Genomic DNA, 14,303 nt, shown 5'->3' with positions numbered 1-14,303 from the left:
TACCCAGAGTTGGGGAATCGAGGACCAGAGGACATAGGTTCAAGGTGAAGGGGAAAAGATTTAATAGGAATCTGAGGGGTAACTTTTTCACACAGTGGATGTATGGAACAAGCTGCCAGAGGAGGTAGTTGAGGCTGGGACTATCCCATCGTTTAAGAAACAATTGGACAGATACATGGATAGGACAGGTTTGGAGGGTTATGGACCAAGCGCAGGCAAGTGGGACTAGTAGCTGGGACATTGTTGGCCGGTGTGGGCGAGTTGGACTGATGAGCCTGTTTCCACACTGTATCACTGTTTGACTAATAATGATGCTGCCTGTGGTTGGAGTCTTGAATGCGTTGCCTTCAGATGTGTTGAAGTTAGATGTGATTATGTCAATGAGGGAATTTCAGAATATTCTAGAGGAAATATTTCTGAGGCTAAGAGAAGGGGTTGGGAATGGAATTTGTGAATTGCTCTGGTCAGAAGCTGACGTGACTTGATGGGCTAAATGGCAAATATTCAATGTTTAGTTCATCTAGTCTGAAATCAAACATTGAAGCCTGTCTTTGAAATTGAAAGTGAAATTGGGATCTAAATGTGCAAACATTGGTTGCAATAGATCCATTTACAATCCAAACTAATATATATCGTTGAGGTTTATAGGGACAGTGTGGGGTAGGGAAAGAATCCTTACGCATCATTTAAGATCTTGTCATTAATCACTGCTATTCATCTCTGACAACCACAGCTGAAAACAGGAAAAGTTGAAAATTGTTAGCAGGTCGGGCAACTTCTCTGGAGAGAGTAGAATTAATGTTTCAGGTCAAGTCAAGAGAGTTTATTGTCATGTGTCCCAGATAGGACAATGAAATTCTTGCTTGCTGCAACACAACATAATATAGTAAGCAAAAATACTGAACAGTTCAGTTTAATATACACATAAATAAGCAGATAAAGTACAATAGGCTGTTACAGTTCAGTCTGTTTGTTGGCAAATTTAATAGCCTGATGGCTGTGGGGAAGAAGCTGTTCCTGGACCTGGATGTAACAGATTTCAGGCTCCTGTACCTTCTGCCGATGGTAGCGGAGAGATGAATGCGTGGCCAGGATGGTGTGGGTCCTTGATGATGTTGGCTGGCTTTTTGAGGCAGCGACTGCGAGAGATCATTGCTATCATTAGTTTAATTGTAATCAATTTTGGGAAAGAAAATATTCAAATGTATTGGTGTTCAATTATTGTTTAATATTGGGCTGAAAGATGCTTTTTTATTTCACAATTGATTTTCCTTTGATCTTAACTGCCTCAGTATGTAGTACAAACCAAAGAAGATGCCTAGGAGTAAATTAGCATTAGGATTATTTTGAATGTGTGGAGAGGGGATGCATTTTCAAGATCTTTGCTGAGGGGTGGTTGGAGTCTTGGTCTCAGGAGGTGGGGACAGATGGTATTCATCTAAGATTCCATTTACAACAGTATTTTGCGATGCCTTAATTGGAAGGATTGATTAAACGGATATGAGTATAGGAGCAGGGAGGTTCTACTGCAGTTGTACAGGGTCTTGGTGAGACCACACCTGGAGTATTGCGTACAGTTTTGGTCTCCTAATCTGAGGAAAGACATTCTTGCCATAGAGGGAGTACAGAGAAGGTTCACCAGACTGATTCCTGGGATGTCAGGACTTTCATATGAAGAAAGACTGGATAGACTCGGCTTGTACTCGCCAGAATTTAGAAGATTGAGGGGGGATCTTAGAGAAACTTACAAAATTCTTAAGGGGTTGGGCAGGCTAGATGCAGGAAGATTGTTCCCGATGTTGGGGAAGTCCAGAACAAGGGGTCACAGTTTAAGGATAAGGGGGAAATCTTTTAGGACCGAGATGAGGAAAACATTTTTCACACAGAGAGTGGTGAATCTCTGGAATTCTCTGCCACAGAAGGTGGTTGAGGCCAGTTCATTGGCTATATTTAAGAGGGAGTTAGATGTGGCCCTTGTGGCTAAAGGGATCAGGGGGTATGGAGAGAAGGCAGGGTACAGGATACTGAGTTGGATGATCAGCCATGATCATATTGAATGGCGGTGCAGGCTCGAAGGGTCGAATGGCCTACTCATGCACCTATTTTCTATGTTTCTATGTCTATGTTTCTATGATTACGAGAAATTCTGAAAGATTGAACTAGCAGGAAGGTTAGCGTACCTTTTGTAGTGTTGAGTGGTGGGAAAAGTACTTTGAGTCGTAGATTCACAGAGTGATACAATGTGGAAATGCCCTTCGGCCCAACTTGCCCACACCAGCCAACATGTCCCACCTACACTAGTCCCACCTGCCTGCGTTTGGTCGGTATTCCTCTAAACCTGTCCTATCCATGTACTTGTGACAACTAAAGCTGTATATGGAGCTGTATTGTATTTTAATCTGGAGTCGTGTGTGTCACATAGGACTTCCAAAAGCAAAGTCTGGGGTTATGGAGCGAAGGCAGGAGAATGGGGTTGAGAGGGAAAGATAGATCAGCCATGATAGAATGGTGGAGTAGACTTAATGGACTGAATGGCGATACTCTACTCCTCGAACTTATGAAAAGTTATGTATATTGGAGAAATAATTACAGTTTTTATATACTAGGAGTGGTATTTTCTGTGGGTCAAACTTAATGTGCAAATTTTTCCTTCGTTTTAGGAAGTCAAAATGAACAAATTGAGACAGAGCTTCAGACGTAAGAAAGACATATATGTTCCAGAATCAAGCCGACCGCACCAGTGGCAGACTGATGAAGAAGCAGTTCGCAATGGAAAATGTAGCTTCCAGGTTAAGGTGAAGTCTTGATGCATCTTTGATTTAACTAACTTGAATGATTTATGTTTTTGATTTGTGTTACCAGCATGTGTTTGTATAAAAATATTTTTTAAGGCACTGGCAGACTGTCAACATTTCATAAAAACTTAAATTCAAATAGTGCTGTGTCACTTCTTCGCGATGACCTTGTGCTTCTTGCTGCAATGGGTTACTTTTGCACACCACAATAATTTTTTTTAAGGAAATAGGCAAGTAACTTGAGCCAAACACTGCAAAATGTAATTTTACTTCCACCATTGCTGGAAAATAGGATCTTGATTCATTTCATGTGAAATAAAGAGCTTTGATGGTACTGTACTGGAATGTATGGCGGCTTTGTTTGCCAGAGGCTGTAACAGGTATTTCTGATTAGGGTGAGGACATTGTTGAAGTTGGAATGAAAAGTTAAAACTTAGATGCTGAAAAGAAATAGTCTGATCAGTGCTAAGTTGATGTATTTGTCCAGTGAGAAAAATAAAACAAAATAGAAATCAACCTGAAACTTGAGAAATAATTAGCTTCTGGTATACCATCTGCGATTGATAATTAGCTTCAGATAGACCATCACCTCTATTGATAATTTAACCGCAGGAAATAATCTGGCATCACTGTTTGGTACAACGTATAAAACTGTAGTTCTTAAAATATTACACGTTGCAAATTATATCTAACTGCTCTTTAGAGTCATAGACTTGTATAAAATGGAACTAGGCCCTTCAGCCCAACTTGCCCTTGCTGACCAAGATGTCCCATCTGCACGAGTCCCACTCGCCTGCGTTTGGCCCATATCCCTCTAACCCTTTATAGTTTGGTTGATATCCCCGCACTGCTCCTGAGCAGCCCACCCATGCCAAATTATTTTTAAAAACCTCACTGCAAGGATATTGGTTGCCTTCCACTTTAAATATAGCCTAGCTATCTTAACTAGTCCCAAATGTTCCAGGAGCTATATCGATTCTTCAGATACTTGGAGCAATGCAAGCAGCCATCTCTCCAGCCACGCGTTCATTTAACCTATCTTATTTTTACCTATGTCAGTGTGGGTAATCCCAAGATTATGACCCAAGAGGTCCTGCCTAATTCCCAAATTCATTCTGCATCCCTCATTCCTGCTTCTCTCTTTGCCTTTAGTACTAATGCTACTATGACTTCTGGATGTCCCCCCCCCTTTCCCTTCAGAATGCTTTGTACCTGTACCAAATCATCGCCATTCAGACTTCAAGAAGGCTGCAGGCCATGCTTGTGTCTCGCTCTCGGCCACAGAAGTGCTTGGCTGTTCCCATCACAAAGCCACAACGGCTTGTGATCACCTGAACGCTTCTCTTCCACCCCTCCCATCAAACCCAACCGTAGTGTCACAAACGTGACTGCTTCTGCCATCTTCCTCCATTTCTTCAAGAGGCTATTCTCCCCCTGCAACAAAACCTGCCTGCTCTTACTGCCCACCCGGTTATCGCACCTTTCTGTAGATGCAAGAGACTGCAGGTACTGTAATCTGGAGCAAAAGACAAACTGCTAGAGGAACTCTGCAACCTTACAACTGTAGGCATGGTCACAAGGGGCTTTGGTTATGTTACTGATCTCCCGCATCCTGTGGGAGGAGTATTTCACTGCCCTACCACTCGTAAACTTTAACACCAATCCCTTCTGTTAGGAAAGAAAAGCCTTGCCTGACCACTTTCACTCTGGTCATTCCCTCTTCTTCCCTCTCCATTGGGCAAAAGATGCAAGCTTGAACTACCTTAGGAAAGCAGCCAACATGATTGCACCCTGATCATGTTCTCTCCCATCAGTCAGAAGGTACAAAAGCTTAAAAGCATATACTACCAGATTTTGGAGCAGCTGCTTTGCCGCTGTTATCAGATACTTAAACGGACCTCTTGTATGCTAAGGATGTATTCCTGATTATTTTTTTTTCAATCAACCTCGTAACGCCCATTGCTTTTTTAAATCTGCACTTTCTCTGTAGCTGTAAAACTGTACAGTATTCTGCACTTGTTTATTTTCTCTTGTTGTACTCGTGTTTGCAATGATGTGCTTGGATGGTATGCAAAATAAAGTTTTTCACCAAATCAAGTCAAGTTTATTTGTCACATGCATATACAAGATGTGCAGTGAAATGAAAGTGGCAATGCCTGTGGATTGTGCAAAAACTACAGAATAGAACAGAATCAGTATTTACATGTTAGAAAATATATTTTTACAAAAGACACACAATAGTAAATTAGTCCCTGGTGACAGGGGGGGTGAGTGTAGTTCTCATAGTGCGTTCAGCCGCACGCACTACACTCTGGAGAGCCTTCCTGTCCTGGGCAGAGCTGTTCCCAAACCAGTTTGTGATGTTGCTGGACAAGATGCTTTCTACAGCCCCAGAGTAGAAGCACTGAAGGATCCTCTGAGAGACTCTGAATTTCCTCAGCTGCCTGAGGTGGTACTCACCAGTGCGGCAGCGTGTGTTGTCCATGTCAGATCCTCTGTGATGTGGACTCCCAGATATTTAAAGTTGCTCACCCTATCCACAGTAGTCCCATTTATCTCCAGTGGCGTGTACGTCCTCGGATGTTGTGCCCTTCTAAAGTCCACAATCAGCTCCTTAGTTTTTGTGACATTCAAGAGGAGGCTGTTATCCTGACAGCAGAGTGCCAGATCAGCCACCTCCTCCAGGTAGGCCTTCTTATTGTTATCGGAGATCAGGCCCACCACCACAGTGTCATCAGCAAACTTGATGATGGAGTTGGAGCTGAACCTGGCCACACAGTCATGTGTGTACAGGGAGTACAGTAGAGGGCTAAGGACGCAACCCTGGGGGGGATCCTGTGTTCAGGGTGAGGGGGTTGGATGTATGTCTCCCTATCTTGACCACCTGGGGCCTGGCGGTGAGAAAGTCCAAGACCCAGGCACACAGGGGAGTGTTAAGCCCCAGTTTCAGCAGCTTCTCAGCCTGTCTGGTGGGGACTATCATATTGAAAGCTGTGCTGAAGTCAATGAATAGCATCCTCGTATGGCCCCCCCTTCTGGCTGTCAAGATGGGAGAGTGGTGTGCTGAATCTGGGAGACCGCATCGTCCGTGGATCAGTTCGGACGGTATGCAAACTGCAGCGGGTCCATGTTGCGAGGGAGGAAGGCGCAGATGTGGTTCTTGATCAGCCTCTAGAAGCATTTCATGACTACCGAGGTGAGGGCCATCGGTCGGTAGTCATTCAAGCGCGCTGGCGGTGTTATTGTTAGCCGGCGAGCTAGGGGTGATGTTGCCCATCTCGAATCGTGCGTAGAAGGATTATATCTTTGTACACAACAATAATAAAACCATGTACCGTGTAGTACTTCCAGCAAAAGGACTGTGTTGGAACAAAGATGGAATTAAGTGTAGTCAATATATATTGGCCTTGCAAGCAAAGCCCATACTTAGAAGTACAGTATATCGAACAAAATCGTTTTGTGACTGAAATATGAGATGTAGAAATACAGAGTGCAAATACGTATCCAAAGAAAGATTAATTTTACTTTTGTTGGGCCTTTTTAGGTCATTTTTGTATGTGAACATGTGTTTTTCCTTATGGGTCATAGCACTATGTCGTTTGGTGATAAATGAAATATGATGTGAGAACACTTTGCTTCCAGTAGTATTCCTGAATGAATTGTTGTGGTGGAAATAGCTATCTTTCTTTCTGATTTGTTCTACTGGGTGTTTCTTTTCTGGTGATAAAGGTGAAAAGGTGCTAGGCATAAATGCTGCAGTTGAGGTTTGGGCATCACACCAAACGTTAAGAGTGTCATCTCAGCCCTCAGTAAATATTCTTTTCCAACACACCGTTCTTGCTTCAACAAGTTTATTCGTCACCCGGGGGGGACTTAATCTGGTCCATGACCTGTCACTCTCATGGAGTTCCAAGATTTCCCCAGAGTAAGTGATTTACAATAGGCATAGTACAAGTATATAAACTGTACCAAGCAGAAGCAATTTGGCGCGCTTTCTTGGTCCTCCAATCTTATCTTGATGTTTGTGTGTAAAGGCAAAGTTCAGGTTCCTCAAGACAAGTGACTCGCCAGCACATGATCTCATTATCACCAATGATCAGGTTCCACAAAATGAGTGACTAACTTCGTCATCACAGCTGCAACAGAGGCCCAGCATTTTTCCACTCAACGCTGTAATTTTCCACTAACACAACAAAAATCAAACTCATCGGTGCTGCCACCACCCTCTCACCCCCAACCAAAAATACACACGAGTCAAAGCACAAATATGATTTATTCATATTGTTGGCATGAATATAAAATGCACTACTATTTCAATACCTAATTTTATAAACCAAAGAGGAGCACCAAGTTACATTTCTAATCGGGTAGGTGGAGTAATCTTCGGATAGGGAATCAATGAAGGGGGAAGGTTTCACAAATGTCTACATATCCCTCTTCGAACTTGCACCCACAACGTATTTAAAAAAATACTCTATATACGAATACTCCTGTCAGGTGCAGGAATGCACCTATGGCCACCTGTGGCTGCATTGACCATTAAATGCCTTGCTCACTAATTCAAATTTTTCCCTTGTATCTACCCAGCCATCTCTCTGTGATTCTCCTGCCACCTGTATAAGGAAGGATGAGAGGGGTTCTTAGATACATAAAATTCTTAAAGGATTGGACAGGCTCGATGCAGGAATAATGTTCCCAATGTTGGGGGACTCCAGAACCAGGGGTCGCAGTTTAAGAATAAGGGGTAGGCCATTTAGGACTGACATGAGGAAAAACTTATTCACCCAGAGAAGTGTGAATCTGTGGAATTCTCTGCCTCAGAAGGCAGTGGAGGCCAATTCACTGGATGTTTTCAAAAGAGTTAGATTTAGCTCTTTGGGCGAAAGGAATCAAGGGATATGGGGGGAAAAGCAGGCACGGGGTACTGATTTCAGATGATCAGCCATGATCATATTGAATGGCGTTGCTGGCTCGAAGAGCTGAATGGTCTACTCCTGCGCCTATTTTGCTATGTTTCTATGTATACACTATGGGTAATATACAGTGGCTAATTAACTTGGCAACCTAGTCATCCAGAGATGCTGCCTGTCCCGCTGAGTTACTTCAGCATTTTGTGTCTATTCTCGGCATCTTGGGGATCTAGAACATCGGGGATACTTGCAGAGACACGCACGGGAACTGGCAATGTCAAAATTGGTAGACAGATGTTGCCAGCAAAGTATGTTTTCAAAGGATGCCATGAGACAGGGATCAACTCGACAAGTATGAGGTGATACACTTTGGGAGTTTATATTCTGATGCACCTTATAGAATAGATAGCAGGGGCATTAGGAGCATTAATATAATGGAAAACTTTGAGGTGCACGTCTATAGCTCTTTTTAAGTGGCGACATAGATGGGTAGGGTAAAGAAAAGTGCGGCACGGTGGTGCAGCGCCTGAGACCAAGGTCTGATCCCGACTATGGGTGCTGGTTGTATGGAGTTTGTACTTTCTCCCCGTGACCATGTGGGTTTTCTCCGAGATCTATAGTTTCCTCCCACACTCCAAAGACATACAGATTTGTAGGTAAATTGGCTTGGTATAAATGTATATTGTCACTAGTGTATGTCGGATAGTGTTAATAATAATAATAATAATGGATGGGATTTATATAGCGCCTTTCTAATACTCAAGGCGCTTTACATCGCATTATTCATTCACTCCTCAGTCACACTCGGTGGTGGTAAGCTACTTCTGTAGCCACAGCTGCCCTGGGGCAGACTGACGGAAGCGTGGCTGCCAATCTGCGCCTACGGCCCCTCCGACCACCACCAATCACTCACACACATTCACACACAGGCAAAGGTGAGTGAAGTGTCTTGCCCAACGACAGTATGCACTCCAAGCGGGATTCGAACCGGCTACCTTCCGGTTGCCAGCCGAACACTTAGCCCATTGTGCCATCTGTCGTCCCTATGAGCGGGGATCGCTGGCCGATGCGGACTCGGTGAGCCAAAGGGCCTGTTTCCGCGCTGTATCTCTAAACTAAACGGTCAGAGATAGATACGAAAAGCTGGAGTAACTCAGTGGAACAGGCAGACTGGAGAGAAGGAATGGGTGACGTTTCGGGTCGAGACCCTTCTTCAGACTAAAAGGTCATTTGCCTTCATAGGTCAAGGCAAAGAGAATAAGAGATGGGGCACCATGTTGCAGTTGTACAAGACATTGGTTAGACCCCACTGAGTACTGTGTATGGTCTGATTGCCACATTCCAGTATGGATGTGGTAGCAATAGAGTGTTCAGAAGAGATTCACCATAATGTTGCATGGAAGGTCAGGTTGTAATTATAAAGAGAAACTAAATAGACTGGATTTATTCTGACTGAAATGTAGGTTGCTCCGGACTGACCTTAGAGGTTTATAAAATTGAGGATCATAGGTAGGATTAATAATCAGAATCTTTATCTTTGGGCCAGGAGAATGTAGAGCAATATGACGCTGAATATCTGAATCGAGCTGCCAGAAGAGGTAGTAGAAGTAGATATAATTAAAATATTTAAAAGGCATTTAAACTGGCACTCGAATGGGAAAGGCATGGAGGGATACGGGTTTAATTAAAGCAGGCAAACAGGATTAACATAGAATGGCATTCAGCTTGAACAAGTTGGGCAGAAAGGGCCCATTTCTCTGCTCTGACAAGCAAACTTTTCATAGACAAACACACCAAGGTCATGAGTGAACCTATGTTGCTTGAGTTATGAGGTTTACTGTGCTGCCTCATCAAAAATTTCAATCTATTTGCTTAAACGCCATTTGCCCTAAATTAATCCTGGCTGGCTTTGGTCAATTCATGTACTTCCACGTGACTATCAATCTTGTCTGGATCAATGTTTCTAAAACCTTGACATTCTTCTTTTCTTGTTATACTTGTAACCTCTGGTTCTTGAACCCCAAGCATGTCACTTGGCCTGTTCCTTGGTCAATCTTGCATCCATGGTGTCAATGTCCGTTTTATGTCATGTGCTTCAACTTTGCTGATAAGCCTGTTATGGAAACTCACAGGAAGTTCATGAACACTACATCAACTACACTATAGTCATTAGCTCCATCAATTACCTCAAAAATGTTATGAAATTGGTTAAACTTGATTAGCTTTTGACATATCTTAGTTAACTTGCCTTTAAATTGCCACAAACCACCAGGTGGTGCCAACAATGGCTGCCTCGCCAACAGTCTGTCCCTTTCCTCATTCTGTCTGTCCCTTTCTTCAGTCTGTCTGTCCCTTTCTTCATTGTTTTTTTAGTACGTGTTAAATGTATGTTTTTAATGTGGGGGATTAGGGAGAGGGTTGGGGGAAACTTTTTCTAATCTCTTACCTCGACGGAGATGTGATTTTTTTTTTTCCGTATCATGTCTCCGTCCGCACTTCGGCCTCGCATCGAAAAGTTGGCGGCCTTTGCTGGAGGCCGACTTCGAAAACTCCACCGCGGGAGCTATGGGACTTTAACATCACATAGCTCGCAATCCCTTTGCCAGGGATCTACTGTGGGTGGCTGCAGACTTTAACATCATGGAGCTCGCAGTCTCTGGTCAGAGACCGACTTCGGCAACTTCAAGCCGCAGAACCTTCGATCGCCCCGACGCGGGAGCTTCGATTGCCCCAGCGGCGTGGTTCGACAGCCCCGACCACGGGAGAAACATGAGAGAAGAAGATTAGACTTTATTGCCTTCCATCACAGGGAGGAATGTTGGGAATCTGCTGTGGTGGATGTTTATGTTAACTTTTAGGTAGTTGTGTGTCTTGGTGTTTTTTTTGTATGGCTGTATGGTAATTCGCATATCACTGTACCTTAATTGGTACGTGACATTAAAAGACCTTTGAAACCTTTCATTTTTCTCTAGGTGACTATTAATCTCATTCTAGATCATGTTTCTAAAATGTTGTCCATAGAGATTAAACTAATTGGTCTGTAATTGTTGGCACTCTGTGTCATTCCCTTTGCCACTCCTGTCCTCTGGCATCATCCCTGTATTCAAAGAGCATTTGTAGTGGTCAGCACTCTCCATAATTTCTAACCATGCTTTCCTCAGTATCCTATCAGTCAACATTTCTGATACGCATATGCTATTAATTTTTAATTTTACCATGATTCAATCCTCTCCTCTTCACTGTTACTTGGAGGCCACTTATGCTCTGGTTAAAAACAAATAGTAAGTAAGTAAGCAAGTCATTTTTATTTATATAGCACTTTTAAACATTTCCCCCAGCTTTCATGTCGTTGATCCATCCCACTGCATGTACTATCCTTTTATATTTATATTTATTCTGCAAAAATACTTCTAGGTTCTCCAATATAATGGCAGCTAACCTTTTGAAAGATGAAATTCATTTTTTTGCATACATTTCACTAGGATAATTAAATAGACACGAATCACTGGAGTAAGGGAGGTTCTACTGCAGTTGTACATTCTTGCCATAGAGGGAGTACAGAGAAGGTTCACCAGACTGATTCCTGGGATGTCAGGACTTTCATATGAAGAAAGACTGGATAGACTCGGCTTGTACTCGCTAGAATTTAGAAGATTGAGGGGGGATCTTATAGAAACTTACAAAATTCTTAAGGGGTTGGACAGGCTAGATGCAGGAAGATTGTTCCCGATGTTGGGGAAGTCCAGAACAAGGGGTCACAGTTTAAGGATAAGGGGGAAACCTTTTAGGACCGAGATGAGAAAAACATTTTTCACACGGAGTAGTGAATCTGTGGAATTCTCTGCCACAGAAGGTAGTTGAGGCCAGTTCATTGGCTATATTTAAGAGGGAGTTAGATGTGGCCCTTGTGGCTAAAGGATCAGGGGGTATGGAGAGAAGGCAGGTACAGGATACTGAGTTGGATGATCAACCATGATCATATTGAATGGCGGTGCAGGCTCGAAGGGCCGAATGGCCTACTCCTGCACCTATTTTCTATGTTTCTATGTTTCTAACTCAGTGGGTCAGGCAGCATCTCTGGAGAACATGGATAGTTGATGTTCCAGGTCGGGACCCATCAGACATTGTGGTGGTAGGGGGATGAAAGCTGGACTAGAGGGGCAGGATAAAGTGATAGGTGAGGGGGAGAGGGTATTGATAAGTAGATGGTTGGACAAAGGCCTGAGATGAAAAGGCAAAAGGTGTGAGAGAAGGATAGAAGGGTTGCGAATTGTGATTTAATTTTTTTTTTAAATAGTACAAATAGTGTAAATAATGTTTCTGTTGGTGTCGAGGCAATGGCTCAGGAAGAGGGACTCTGTGAACCAGGAGAATCATTGCAGGTTCAATTATCATAGATATAATGAATCCTTATGTACATGAACATCTGACTTGCACACCTCCAAGAATGCTGAGTACTCTAATAAATATTGCATGATAGCATCAAATATATAATTATACAGCACAGAAGCATGTCCTTCACTCACCACGCTGACTATCCGGTACCTATTTACAGTAATCCTATTTACTAGCAGTTTAATTGCAAACATAATTGGCTTGATGATGGAAGGTCTGAAGGCCCGTGACTAGTGCTGTACTGCAGGAATCGAGTTAGGCGCACTGCTGTTTGTCATCTACAGCAACAATTTGGATGAGAATGTGCAGGGGGACATGATTAGTGAGTTTGCAGATGACACTAAAATGGATAGTATCACACAGTAGTATCCGAAATTGTAGTGGGATGTTGATCCGCTGGGAAAGTAGGCCAAGGAATGGCAAATTAGGTTTAATGCAAGAAGTATGAGGTGTTGCTTTTTAGGAAGTCAAACCAGAGTAGGATTTTCACGATTAACGATGGTGCAGAGGGACATAAGATAGGTATGTTGCAAAGCCTACCTGAAGCGTCTTTGAAAATCTGCCGCTGAGGGTGTGCGCGATTTTGGCGCCGTTTAGAGGGGGCGGGTTTAAAACGCGATTTTCTCTAGGCTGTTCAAATCGAAGATGTTCAGCCTAGTTAATTATTAACGAAAAATCGCTGGAAGACCCCGTCGCAAAAGCTATTATTAGGTTTAAAGGCCTTGAATAATAGTTATAGTAGTTTAAAAATCAATCTTTAAACCCGCGAGCGCCAGCAACCGCAGGGTCTCATAAAGAAAATAGCAGAAGTTAGGTTGTATATTTTTACATTCAAAAGGGCTTCTAAAGATCCTTTTATACAAAATTTAATATTGCGAGTAGCTCAATTTGGGCCCATTATATCGCGCAGTATTTTTCTCGGCATTTGAGGCACAAATCTACCGCAATGTGAACGTTCTAAACCAGCGCGTTCCACAGGGACCCACTGGAAAGCTGATTTAAATGGGCATTTATTTACAGCAATTGAACACTGAATTCCTTCCATTTGGCCTATAAATTAATGTAAATGAGATTTAAAAATCATGTTTTATTGTGAATTATTTGTGAATATTATTTGGACATTTAGGCTATTTAAAAATGTTAATCATTTATTAGGAAATGGATAGATGTTTAGATCTAGTAATTGAAGTCTGAAATTAGCTACAATTAGGTAACTAACTAATTATATGCTTTAATTTCAGGTCATCCAAGTAAGATTATTTTATATTTGTTTCAGAATGCTTCAATCTATGATAACTGAAAATTTCATTCAGTTCTCTTAATTTTTAAGAAAGTTATGGGCTTTTGACTGTTCACGATCACAACTTTTTTGTTATGTCCATAGAAAATCAATAGGGAACAAGATGCTCATTTCCGAGTATGAAAATGGCCATAACTTTTTAAATACTTGAGATATGAAAGTGAATTAGATGTCAAATTAAACTTATTTTTATGCTTTATCTGATGGGATAAATTACAGACTTGATTTTTAAAATCTCAAAATTTTGTAACATTGCTACATAAGAGTACACTTTCCTGAAAGTGGTGTCACAGGTGTGAAAAATACTTTTGGTATGCTGGCATTCATCAGAAAGGGCTCCGAATATAGAAATTGGGATGCTATGTTGCAATTGTACAAGACATTGGTGAGATCGCACTTGGAGTACTGTGTTCAGTTTTGTTTTCAAAGTCGTAGTAAAGATGCCGTTAAGTTGGAAAGAGTGAATAAAAGACGAGGATTTTGCAATGACTTGAGGGACTGAGTTATAAAGAGGGGTTGGGCAGGCCAGGATTTAATTCCTTGGAACATAGGAGACTGAGTGATGATCTTATTCGATGGGATTGCACATTACCTTTTTTCCTAGTGCAGTGGAATCAAGAACTAGAAGGCATAGGTTTAAGACGAGAGAGGAAAGGCAGCCTTGTCACAGACAGTGATGCATACATACATGAATGAGCTACCAGAGAAAATGATTGCGGCAGGTACAATAACAGTGTTAAAAATACATTTTGATAGGTACATGGATAGGAAAGGTTTAGACAGATATGGGCCAAATGGGGACTAATAGGACTAGCATAAATTGGGCATCTCGGTCAACATAAACAAGATGGGTGAGGGGCCTATTTCCCTGCTGTATGACTCGGACTAAGTAGTCGCCCTCGG

At 42.3% G+C, this 14,303-nt stretch overlaps 1 protein-coding gene across 6 annotated transcripts in view; it reads left to right on the top strand.

Annotated features, from left to right (window-relative positions):
* Positions 1 to 14,303, top strand: part of numb (NUMB endocytic adaptor protein) — a 118,262-nt gene that overhangs the window by 66,102 nt on the left and 37,857 nt on the right. For 4 of the 6 annotated variants that reach the window (XM_033026738.1, XM_033026737.1, XM_033026740.1 and 1 more), the window contains one exon: positions 2,661 to 2,795. In XM_033026738.1, the coding sequence (XP_032882629.1) occupies positions 2,670 to 2,795 (126 nt within the window). In that variant the 5' untranslated portion in view covers positions 2,661 to 2,669. Of the gene's footprint in view, positions 1 to 2,660; positions 2,796 to 14,303 lie in introns of those variants that run through there. The other 2 variants (XM_033026739.1, XM_033026735.1) reach the window with 1 other exon arrangement.

This window comes from Amblyraja radiata, chromosome 9 (genome assembly GCF_010909765.2).
Source record: "Amblyraja radiata isolate CabotCenter1 chromosome 9, sAmbRad1.1.pri, whole genome shotgun sequence".
NCBI classification, from domain to species: domain Eukaryota; kingdom Metazoa; phylum Chordata; class Chondrichthyes; order Rajiformes; family Rajidae; genus Amblyraja; species Amblyraja radiata.
The sequence above is the reverse complement of the archived record's forward strand: the minus strand, read 5'-3'. Positions and strand labels throughout refer to the sequence as shown.